General features: G+C 43.2%; 1 protein-coding gene across 1 annotated transcript in view; it reads left to right on the top strand.

Annotated features, from left to right (window-relative positions):
• LOC138642914 (uncharacterized) overlaps positions 1-12,230 on the top strand; it is an 81,903-nt gene that overhangs the window by 13,304 nt on the left and 56,369 nt on the right. The window contains exon 2 of the mRNA XM_069731522.1: positions 5,008-5,122. Within this exon, the coding sequence (XP_069587623.1) occupies positions 5,008-5,122 (115 nt within the window). The remainder of the gene's footprint in view (positions 1-5,007; positions 5,123-12,230) is intronic.

Raw genomic sequence — 12,230 nt, 5'->3', positions numbered from 1 at the left:
TATTGTATTCTTCTCCATTTGAGTTTATCCATTTTTTATTATTTATTATTTTCTGTTCCATTGTCCCCTTTTTCTCTAGGCTGGAAGCGTTTTGTGTTTCTGTTTTTGCAACGTAATTTATTGTATATACCGTGTGTTTATTTTGTTTTTTATTTTTATTTTTCTTTCTTTAGCGATTATATGATTAAGGCCCTGGTAGGGCCGAAACGTCATTATAATTACCTCTGGTCGCTTTCCCTGTACTATAATTGAATTTATAAATAAACTTTCCATCACTTTGCAAATATACACATAGAGTGTGCGGTGTACCATACTTCTTCATATACGTAGGGCTTATACAGCCCACTACACCAGCACCTCGCTCCCCCATCAAAACTGAGTGCGCGCCAATTTTGTATATATGCTTGGCTGAACTGAGCGTGCATGCACAGTATATGTAATGGTTGGGAAGGTGAATCTGTGAAGGTTGGTTCGACTGAGCGCTATCTAAAGGCAATCCGCCATTTTACAATGAAGATGGCTGAACACAGGGATTTCAGCAGGATAGGCCAACCATCTGCTGAGTATCGGGGCTTCCTGACTCTCCAGACAGGTGATGTTGGGTAGAGAAGGAGAACACATTTTAAGTTCACCAGTCCAACCCTTTTATTCTGCAGGAGATAGCCACTAATGCTGCATTCTGTCAAGGTGGCTCTTTTAGTTGGGGTCCCTTCTATCGCTGAACTGTTTGTTTTTATAATTTGCCCCTCATACCTGTAGTCTGTCAGGGGGGCATGTCTTCCCCCCCCCCTCCCAGACGCATACGCCTCCCAGTCATCCCTCAGCCCCTCCATGCACCGGGTGCCGCCGCCTCTGCTGTCATTGGCGTCCCCGGCGCCTGCGCTGTAAGTTTGCGCTGCCCTTCGACTCCCATCACATGATGAGAACTTACAGCTGGGAGGCGTTTGTGTTCAGGGGAGGAAAAGACATGCCCCCGCCAAGACAACAGGTATAAGGTAAAATTATAAAAATGATTATTTCAGCGTTGGAAGGGACCCCAACTAAAAGAGCCACCTTGACAGAATGCAGCATTAGTGCTGGACAAGGTGGCTCTTTTAGTTAAAAACGCCTGGGGGGGGGGGGTGACAGGTTCCCTTTAAGAAGGGGTGGTCAATGGTTATGATAGTACAGCTCCTCAACACTACCCCAACAAGTGATGCCAATGGAGATGTGGAACGGACATTTTCAATTCAAATGCCCGACCCTTATGGTCTCCTTAATATAAGCCACTGCCAGAGGTGTCTATCAGCTGCTTTCTCCTCTCATCCTATTGAAAACACATGAGCACCCAAACAAGTCATTAGTGTGTGTAGGAGTTGGGAGAAATGGCTGTAAGACAGACCTTCAGGGATCGCATGCGTTTGGCTATCTGTAGGCTGAGTGCACATTATGTCAGACTACATCCTGCTACGGATCTGCTGCAGGCAGGGCCGTATTTGCCACTAGGCACTTGAGGGCACGTGCCTAGGGCGGCAGGATGCGGGGGGGGGCGCACTTGAGCAAGGTTTTTTCTTTTTTTTCATAAAAGTCCTGGGTCAAAGAACTCAGCCACTAGTCCCTTATTGGCATTTTTTGGTAATATAAAAATAAAGTGAATACAAATTATTATTTTTTTAAAATGCAACTATTTAATATAAAGTATTTTCTTCCACATATATTTCGTAAAAAAAAAGTCTAAACCTATTAGGCATCCACACAACTCTAATAACTAGATGACTAACTTTATTAGGATAGTGTGGAGCAAAAATGATAGGAATTAAGCAGCAATTTGTGTATCCCTAAACAACATCCATAATTTGGTCCTAATGAAACAGGGTCTTGTGAGAAAAGTCAATAAAAATATATTTTAAAAAGTTACATGAGAAGGAGTTACATATAAATTACAGACTGGTACAGAATGGAGTGGGTTCTGTCCTTGCGGGCTTACAGTCTATAGGATAATGGGGAAGGAGACAATAGGTAGATGGTTTGCGGCAGCTTCGGTGGTGGTGAGGTGGTGGCGCAGTCACTGCAGGCTGGAAGCTTTCTTTAAGAGATGAGTTTTGAAGTTCCAACTGAAAGTTCCAAGTGTGGCAGATAATCAGAAATGTTGTGGCACAGAATTCCAGAAGATGGGGGATACTCAGAAGTCTTGGAAACGATCGGGGTGAGGAACATATAAGTGTGGAGAAGAGAAGGAGGTCTTGATAGAACTGGAGATTAAGTGTTGGAAGATATCGGGAGATTAGTTCGGAGATATATGAGGTAGACAGGTTATGGATGGCTTTGTAGGTCAATGTTAGTAGTTTGAACTGGATACGTTGGGGAATTGGGAGCCAGTGAAGGGATTTGCAGAGGGGAGAAGTGGAGGAGTTAAGAGGCAAGAGCTGTATTAGGTGGGCTGCATGGATGGACTTGAGAGGTGTTACAGTGTTAGTTAGGCTAGGTTCACATTGCGTTAATGGGTTAACGCTAACGCACTGCGTTGCACGGCGAAAATGTCGCAATTAATGCTGTGCAACGGGTTCGTTAGCGCACCCATTGACAGCAATGTGATTTGTGCCTGTAGCGCATCGCTAGCGCATGCCATTTTCGGCACGCGCTAGCGATGTGCCGTTCTTTTGTGACGGAGGTGTGTCTGAGGTCCGTCCCTCGCTAGCGCAGATCAGGGATCTGCGCTAGCGGGGACGGTGAACGCGGACCCAAAATAAACATTGCGTTAGCGCAATCCGCTAGCGCTATGCGCTTAACGGATTGCCCTAACGCAATGTGAACCTAGCCTTAGCAGGGAGGCCACAGAGAAGGATATTGCAGTGGTCAAGGCGGCAGATGATGAGGGCATTCATTAACATTTTAGTAGATTTAGAGTTGAGGAATTTATGGATTCTGGAAATATTTTTGAGTTGGAGGCGACAAGAGGTGGAAAGAGTTTGGATGTATGGTTTGAAGGACAGGGCAAAGTTGAGGGTTCCTCCAAGATACCGGACTTGCGGTACAGGGGAAAGCGTGATATCATATATTGTGATAGGTAAATCAGGTAGGGGAGTTAGGTGATAATGAGAAAAAATGATGAGTTCAGTTTTGTCCACATTGAGCTTTAAGAACATGATGAGAAGGAGGATGTGGCTGATAGACACTCAGGGATTCTGGACAGCAGAGAGCTGACATCAGTGCCGGAAAGGTAGATCTGAGTGTCATCAGCGTATAAGTGCTACTAGAAGACATGAGACTTTATGAGTTGTCCCAGGCCAAAGGTATAGACTGGGAAGAGTAGGGGTTGTGGCTGATGGGCAGTAAATATTTGACTTGTTTGGTCGACCTTATTTTTTAATGTGCTGCAAAGTCATCTGCAGAGATGAGGCGGTAGGATCGAGCAGAGGAGGGAGCTAAAAAGTATTGAATAATGTTTACCCTGGTTACCGGGGACCTCGGGATCGTTGGTCGCTGGAGAACTGTCTGTGTGACAGCTCTCCAGCGACCAAACAGCGACGCTGCAGCGATCCGGATCGTTGTCGGTATCGCTGCAGCGTCGTTTAGTGTGAAGGTACCTTAACTGTTTTGGGTTGTGGGATACAGAAGATACAAGGGTTGTGAAATAAACCTGTGTAGCAGGGCTGATTTGAATGTGAAAGTTGCTGTTTTATAAGATTAACTCAGCACAGGAACATTTTTTTATTATTATTCCAAGATCTACTAATTAAAATGTACGGTACTTTGTTTGTTGGATAACCCCCTTAAGTAACCTACACAAAAAAAAAATCAATAGATCACATCAAAATCTGCTGAATGTACTGCCTAAGGCCTGTCCCACACGTCCAGATAATTCCGGTACCGTAAAAATCGGTTCCGGAGTTATCAGTGTACGTGTGTCCGTGTGCTCACATGGCACATCAGTGTGGCACACGTGCGGCAGCCGTATGCCGCCCGTGTGCCAACTGGGTACCACACGGACCGTGCATGAGACAGCGCTAGAGTTAAGCGCTGTCCCCTGCTTTGGGTGCTGAATCCGGAATTCCTTCCTTCTTCCCAGCAGTGTTCGCTGGAGAGAAGGGATGAAAAATCATTGTTTTTTTATGTTTTTTGTTGTTAAAATAAAGTTCCCGGTAATCCCTATGGGAGGTGGAGCCACATATTCATCACTGTAATGTGCGGCACCACGTGACTGCTCATACAGGACAAGCTGTGACGCTGAGAGGAAGCATCGAGGGAGCTGGGTAAGTATTTTAATGCCAGCGGGCGGGAGCACAGGGGGAGGGAGGGGGGAGCTGACCGGGAACTGTATTTTAAACACACACAAAAAAAACCCTGATTTTTCATTCCTTCTCTCCAGCAAACGCTGCTGGGGAGAAGGAATGAATTCTGGATTCAGCACCAAAAGCAGGGGACAGCGCTTACTGTAGCGCTGTCTCCTGCACGGTCCGTGTGGTACCCAATCGGCACACGGACGGCACATGGACAGCATCTGTGTGCGGTACGTGTTTACACGGACCCATTGACTTTAATGGGTCCGTGTGATACATGCGCTCCCACGAACACTGACATGTCTCCGTGTTTTTCAAACGGACACACGGTCCGTGAAAACATGCTGACATGTGCAGAGACACATTTTAATGTGTCTACGTGAGTCAGTGTCTCCGATACGTGAGGAAACTGTCACCTCACGTACCGGAGCCACTGACGTGTGAAACCGGCCTAAAACATTTACCGGTATGTCCAATTTCCCCATAGACAGGAGTAGTGCCGCCTATCTCCTAAAAGTCTACTCGATCCATGCTTGCACATATTACAGCTTGTCTGTACATGTCACTGACCAGTGGTCTCCTATTTAAGACCCTCCAGCTCTGGAGGTGTCTGCAGTGCATACTGGAAGTTGTAAGATTGGGGGAAACGCTCAGGCTGGATACCACCAATTATAGATTGAGACTGGAATGTAAGGTATGACCTGATTTACCTCTTATTTCATGGCCTTGCACTGTGTTTTCTCCCCAGGACTTGCAGTCTCAGATCAGCACCATGCAGGTGGAGCTGGGGGTGAAAGAGGCCACAATAAGTGCAATGAAAGGAGAGGTGGAGGCCAAGCGCAGGCACCTGCAGGAGATCTCAGGTATTCTCAGTATGCAGATGAAGTTGTCTTTGTTTCTCCTCCTTTGTCTCCTTCTTATATAGAGAATGTGCCGACACATAATGGTAACAAGACACCAAATGTCTGGGGGACACAGACCACCTGCCCTGTCTGAGCCTCTGTTTCTGCAGACATGGAGCACAATGCTGTGTGATAAGGACAGATCCCTGCAGGGAATCTCTGTGCTTTTTAGCTTGGGTAGAAGCCTCTTCAGTTCATTGTGCTGTTTAGGCGAAATCCACAAAGTCCTTACTTCTTACTATCATATCAAATAAAGTCACGGTTCACGTATGATATTCAAATGTATATATTGTATATGTATTTATATTCAAGCTGTACTTTGTCTAAAAGACAACAAAAAACAAACAAACCGACATTACTCAACTTCCCCAGGTCCACCATGGAGTTTTCGCCCGCTGTTATTGTCTGCAGCTCTGATGTCGACAGCACAAAAACCAAGCCAATAGCTGAGCTCAGTGCTGCAGACAATAATGTCACTATGAACAGCCCGGGAGACTTAGTGCTGGACCCAGAAAGGTGAGTTAAGCAGAGTTTGTTTGTTTGTTTTTAAACAAATTGCAACTGGTGGATAGCTGACGGGTATTCCAAAATCGGAAATCCTCTTTAAGGGACAGAACCACAGATATTACCAGTATAAAAGATGGTCTCTAAGGCACAGGTACTTATGTAGAAGAGGACCTGAAGCAACTACTTATTACATGGGCTTTCCGTCATTTTATACATTTGCACGTTAAAAATGTTTGCAAGCTATGTAAATCAGAGGCAAAACTTGACATGCCTTAAGGGGTTGTCCACTACTAGGACGACCCCTTCTTAAACTAAATGTTCGGTCCCTGTAAAATAATAAAGCCTATTCTCACCTACTGTGCCGGTGCCAGTCCAGCGTTGTTGGCACTCGCGATCCCGAGGCTCTCGTGCGGCTGTAAGACACGTGGTGCCCAATCAGCGCTGGCGTCACTGTCACCGCCTTTGGAGTTTAAGAAGGGGATGTCCTAGCAGTGGAAAACCCCCTTAGGCTAGTTTCACACTAGCGTTTTGAGGAGCTGCGGAGGGCTGCGGACTTCCTCCGTGAAGCCCCACCCTCGGCCGCACCTCTGCCGCTAGCTCCGCCTACTTCTGCATGCGGCCCGCATACCTATTTTTAACATTAGGTACGCAGGTCGTGCGGCTGTATGCGGATGCTTCCGCATGCGTCGTTTTGACGTTGCGGAGAAAAAAAGAAATTGCTACCAGCTGCGTCCTACGCTGGTCGCCGCATCGTCAAAACGACGCATGCGGAAGCATCCGAATACAGCCGCACGACCTGCGTACCTAATGTTAAAGATAGGTACGCAGGCCGCATGCAGGCCGCATGCAGAAGTAGGCAGAGTTAGCGGCGGAGGTGCGGCCGAGGGCGGGGCTTCACGGAGGAAAAACGCTAATGTGAAACCGGCCTTACCTTTACTCATACTGATATCAATTTCCACTTTAGATTATTTTCGGCAGTGTGCGCATGAGATTGGGTAAAATCTCACCCACTTCGCTGCTACTGTAATACCATCGGGAGGTTTTAGTTTGTAAAAAATGTAATGAATTGATTTATTACATTCGTTATTTTGGGGCATGTTTTAGTCTCGCATTTATTTATGTATGTTTTTCTATAAAAAGCCTTTTAATCCAATACATGAGAAAATGCCCTATATAGAGCATCCCGTGTATAGAAAAAAAACATTAAGGACTCAAAAATACACCGAACAGCAACACATGCTAAACAAAATGGCTTTTCATTTTTACCTATGATTTTTTTTTTTTTGCTGTAGTGTTTTTGGTGTAAAACCTGTAGCAAATATGTCAGGGATTAAAAAAAAACCTCTGCATTTTCATAAAAAAACCTTCTGGGTGAAACTAGTGTGGGTTGTAGCTGGTAAGGATTTAAAGGGGTGGTCCGAAGGCGAGTGTAACTTTTATTCAATGCCAATCTATTTGATGCCATAGGCTAAGCTAATTTTCAATATGTACACCTAGAAGAAGGGCGCCTTAATTAACGGCACTTCCCAAATATAAACCAATCCAAGACGAAACATCAGACAGAAAGTAGGAAAAAAAATAGACTAGCAGTGGAAGGGAATTTGTAAAGCAAGTATATTGGAAATTAATCCAAGACGAAACAAGGAAGCATAGGCCAAAAATAAAATACAAGAATCTTTATTCAAAAAATAACTCTAAAATAGATAAGATAAAATATGGAGACACAATTGCAAAAGAGACTGCCTGCCAGAGACATATACTAGTTCCTAACAAGTCACAAAACAGTCAAAAAGGAACATTCACAAGCCTATTTCAGTATAGGATGACCTGAAGCAGCATAGAGAAGTACATAATTTATAAGGAGCACCCTCCTAAAGACTGAATGACTCTCTGTGAGTCTAAAAATCAATATACAGCGGGTAAATGATATCAGCAGTTCAGTCAAGGCTAATCCTGTTGTTGCTATCAATGCTGCAAGACAGATATAGAAGGTTATGTATGTCATTAACATAGATTACATAAAGTGCACAGTGCTTTGAGTAAATATATAACAGCAGCATAACCATAAATAAGGTGCTAGTATGCATTATAATATCAAGGACCAATATCCCAAATAGAAGTATAGTTCAACAAGGTACTGAAATGGCAGAGTAGCAGCAGAGATAGATAGCAGAAAGTATAGTGCATAGGCTAGAAGAGAAGGTATATGACCTTGCAATACAATGCAGATCCCCGACGCGCGTTTTGCATATTGCTTCATCCTTCTATATATGTTTTGCAGCTTTAACTGATAGCAACAACAGGATTAGCCCTGACTGAACTACTGATATAATTTACCGGTTGTATATTGATTTTTAAACTCACAGAGAGTCATTCAGTCTTTAGGAGGGTGCTCCTTATAAATTATGTACTTCTCTATACTGCTTCAGGTCATCCTATATTGAAATAGGCTTGTGAATGTTCCTTTTTGACTCTTTTGTGACTTGCTAGGAACTAGTATATGTCTCAGGCAGGCAGTCTCTTTTGCAATTTTGTTTCCATATTTTATCTTATCTATTTTAGAGTTATTTTTTGAATAAAGATTCTTGTATTTTATTTTTGGCCTGTGCTTCCTTGTTTCGTCTTGGATTAATTTCCAATATACTTGCTTTACAAATTCCCTTCCACTGCTAGTCTATTTTTTTCCTACTTCCTGTCTGATGATGACTTGTTTGAAAGCCCCCAGTGCATCCTGAGATACTCAAACAAAGAGTTATCAGAGTAGGGGGCAGAGGCTGTGGTCACTGCCACAGCCCCTGCCCCTTCTTGAAACAAAGTGTCATCCGTGGCTCATTTCAGAGGTGAGTCTGGTCTCTGTGTTGTGCACAGTGACAGCTCCCACTCTGCTGTTGGCACAGATCTGTAGTAATGAGTAGGCAGCAAATTGGGGTTACAATACCAGGTAGAAAACAGTGACGTCACCTGGTGGGTGGCACTCATGTCCTGCAAGACAGGTATTCTGATACTGCTCTGTTGACAGCTCATTACAGCAGATATGTGCAGACAAGAGAGGGCGCTGTCACTGTGCATGCCACACAGAGCAGGGACCAGCCCTGCCCCTGAAACAAGCATCACCGAGGCTTCATGAAGGGAAGTGGGTAGGGGCTGTGGCAGTGACCACAGCCTCTGCTCCCTTCTCTGATGACACTTCATTTGAGTATCCCAGGATGCACTGAGGGCTTTCAAACGAATTGTCATCTGACAGGAACTAAAGAAAAACAGAGTAGCAGTTAGACCATGTAGTTAGGAAGCGGTAGGGAATTTTTAAAGCAATTTTTAACCCCTTAAGCCCCAAGAGTGGTTTGCACGTTAATGACCGGGCCAATTTTTACAATTCTGACCACTGTCCCTTTATGAGGTTATAACTCTGGAACGCTTCAACGGATCCTGATGATTCTGCACTGTTTTCCCGTGACATATTGTACTTCATGATAGTGGTAACATTTCTTCAATAAGACTTGCGTTTATTTGTGAAATAAATGGAAATTTGGCGAAAATTTTGAAAATTTTGCAATTTTCCAACTTTGAATTTTTATGCCCTTAAATCGCAGAGGTATGTCACACAAAATACTTAATAAGTAACATTTCCCACATGTCTCCTTTACATCAGCACAATTTTGGAATCAAAAATTTTTTTTGTTAGTGAGTTATAAGGGTTAAAATTTGACCAGCAATTTCTCATTTTTACAACACCATTTTTTTTAGGAACACCATTTTTTTTAGGGACCACATCTCATTTGAAGTCATTTTGAGGGGTCTATATGATAGAAAATAAGCAAGTGTGACACCATTCTAAAAACTGCACCCCTCAAGGTGCTTAAAACCACATTCAAGAAGTTTATTAACCCTTCAGGTGTTTCACAGGAATTTTTGGAATGTTTAAATAAAAATGAACATTTAACTTTTTTCACACAAAATTTACTTCAGCTCCAATTTGATTTATTTTACCAAGGGTCTCAGGAGAAAATGGACCCCAAAAGTTGTTGTACAATTTGTCCTGAGTATGCCGATACCCAATATGTAGGGGTAAACCACTGTTTGGGCGCATGGCAGAGCTCGGAAGGGAAGGAGCGCCATTTGACGTTTCAATACAAAATTGACTGGAATTGAGATGGGACGCCATGTTGCGTTTGGAGAGCCCCTGATGTGCCTAAACATTGAAACCCCCCACAATTGACACCATTTTGGTAAGTAGACCCCCTAAGGAACTTATCTAGATGTGTGGTGAGCACTTTGACCCACCAAGTGCTTCACAGAAGTTTATAATGCAGAGCCGTAAAAATAAAAAATCATATTTTTTCACAAAAATTATGTTTTTGCCCCCAATTTTTTATTTTCCCAACGGCAAGAGAAGAAATTGGACCCCAAAAGTTGTTGTGCAACTTGTCCTGATTACGCTGATACCCCATATGTGGGGGTAAACTACTGTCTGGGCGCATGGCAGAGCTCAGAAGGGAAGGAGCGCCGTTTGACTTTTCAATGCAAAATTGACTGGAATTAAGATGGGATGCCATGTTGCGTTTGGAGAGCCACTGATGTGCCTAAACATTGAAACCCCCAAAAGTGACACCATTTTGGAAAGTAGACCCCCTAAGGAACTTATCTAGAGGTGTTGTGATAGCTTTCAACCCCCAAGTGTTTCACTACACTTTATAACGCAGAGCCGTGAAAATAAAAATTATTTTTTTCCCACAAAAATGATTTTTTAGCCCCCAATATTATATTTTCCCAAGGATAACAGGAGAAATTGGATCCCAAAAGATGTTGTCCAATTTGTCCTGAGTACGCTGATACCCCATATGTGGGGGGGGACCACCGTTTGGGCACATGGCAGAGCTCGGAAGGGAAGGAGCACTATTTGGAATGCAGACTTAGATGGATTGGTCTGCAGGCATCACGTTGCATTTGCAGAGCCAGTGATGTAACTAAACAGTAGAAACCCCCCACAAATTACCCCGTATTGGAAACTAGACCCACCAAGGAACTTATCTAGATGTGTTGTGAGAACTTTGAACCCCCAAGTGTTTCACTACAGTTTATAAGGCAGAGCCGTGAAAATAAAAAATGATTTTTGTTCCACAAACATTATTTTTTAGCCCCCAGTTTTGTATTTTCCCAAGGGTAACAGGAACAATTGGACCCCAAAAGTTGTTGTCCAATTTGTCCTGAGTATGCTGATACCCCATATGTTGGGGTAAACCCCTGTTTGGGCGCACGGGAGAGCTCGGAAGGGAAGGAGCACTGTTTTACTTTTTCAAAGCAGAATTGGCTGGAATTGAGATCGGACAACATGTCGCGTTTGGAGAGCCCCTGATGTGCCTAAACAGTGGAAACCCCCAATTCTAACTGAAACCCTAACCCTAGCCCCAACCCTAACCCTAGCCCCAACCCTAGCCCTAACCCTAGCCCCAACCCTAGCCCCAACCCTAACCCTAACTCTAACCCTAACCCTAGCCCTAACCCTAATGGGAAAATGGAAATAAATACATTTTTTTTATTTTATTATTTTTCCCTAAGGGGGTGATGAAGGGGGGTTTTATTCACTTTCATAGCATTTTTTTAGCAGATTTTTATGATTGACAGCCATAAGACTAAAAGACGCTTTTTATTGCAAAAAATAGTTTTTGCGTCTCCACATTTTGAGAGCTATAATTTTTCCATATTTTGGTCCACAGAGTCATGTGAGGACTTGTTTCTTGCAGTATGAGTTGACGTTTTTATTGGTAAAATTTTCAGTCACGTGACATTTTTTGACCGCCTTTTATTCCAATTTTTGTGAGGCAAAATGACCAAAAACCAGCTATTCATGAATTTCTTTTTGGGGGGGCATTTATACCATTCCACGTTTGGTAATATTGATAAAGCAGTTTTATTGTTCGGGTCAGTACGATTACAGCGATACCTCATTTGTATCATTTTTTTATGTTTTGGCGCTTTTATACGATAAAAACTATTTTATAGAACAAATAATTATTTTTGCATCGCTTTATTCTGAGGACTATAACTTTTTTATTTTTTCGTTGATGATGCTGTGTGGTAGCTCATTTTTTGCGGGACAAGATGACGTTTTCAGCGCTACCATGGTTATTTATATCCGTCTTTTTGATCGCGTGTTATTCCACTTTTTGTTCGGCGGTATGATAATAAAGCATTATTTTTTGCCTCGTTTTTTTTTTTTACTGCGTTCACTGAAGGGGTTAAGTAGTGGGACAGTTTTTAGGGTATGTTCACACGTTCCTGATTTCCATCCTTTTTTTTTCAGGACTGTTTTTTAAAAAACTGCAGCTCTTGGCAGAAAACGCAGGTCCTTTTTTTGGTCCTTTTTTGATGCGTTTTTTGATGCGTTTTTTTATCCTTTTTTTGATCCTTTTTTTATGCAGTTTTCTATGCAGAGTCTGTGTGTTTTCTAGTAAGTTTTTTAGGGTTAAAATGGCTGAAAATACCCTAACCCTACCCCTAACCCTAACCCTACCCCTAACCCTACCCCTAACCCTACCCCTAACCCTAACCCTACCCCTAACCC

This window comes from Ranitomeya imitator, chromosome 6 (assembly GCF_032444005.1).
Source record: "Ranitomeya imitator isolate aRanImi1 chromosome 6, aRanImi1.pri, whole genome shotgun sequence".
NCBI lineage: Eukaryota > Metazoa > Chordata > Amphibia > Anura > Dendrobatidae > Ranitomeya > Ranitomeya imitator.
Note: the sequence above shows the minus strand (reverse complement) of the source record. Positions and strands in the feature narration are given on the sequence as shown.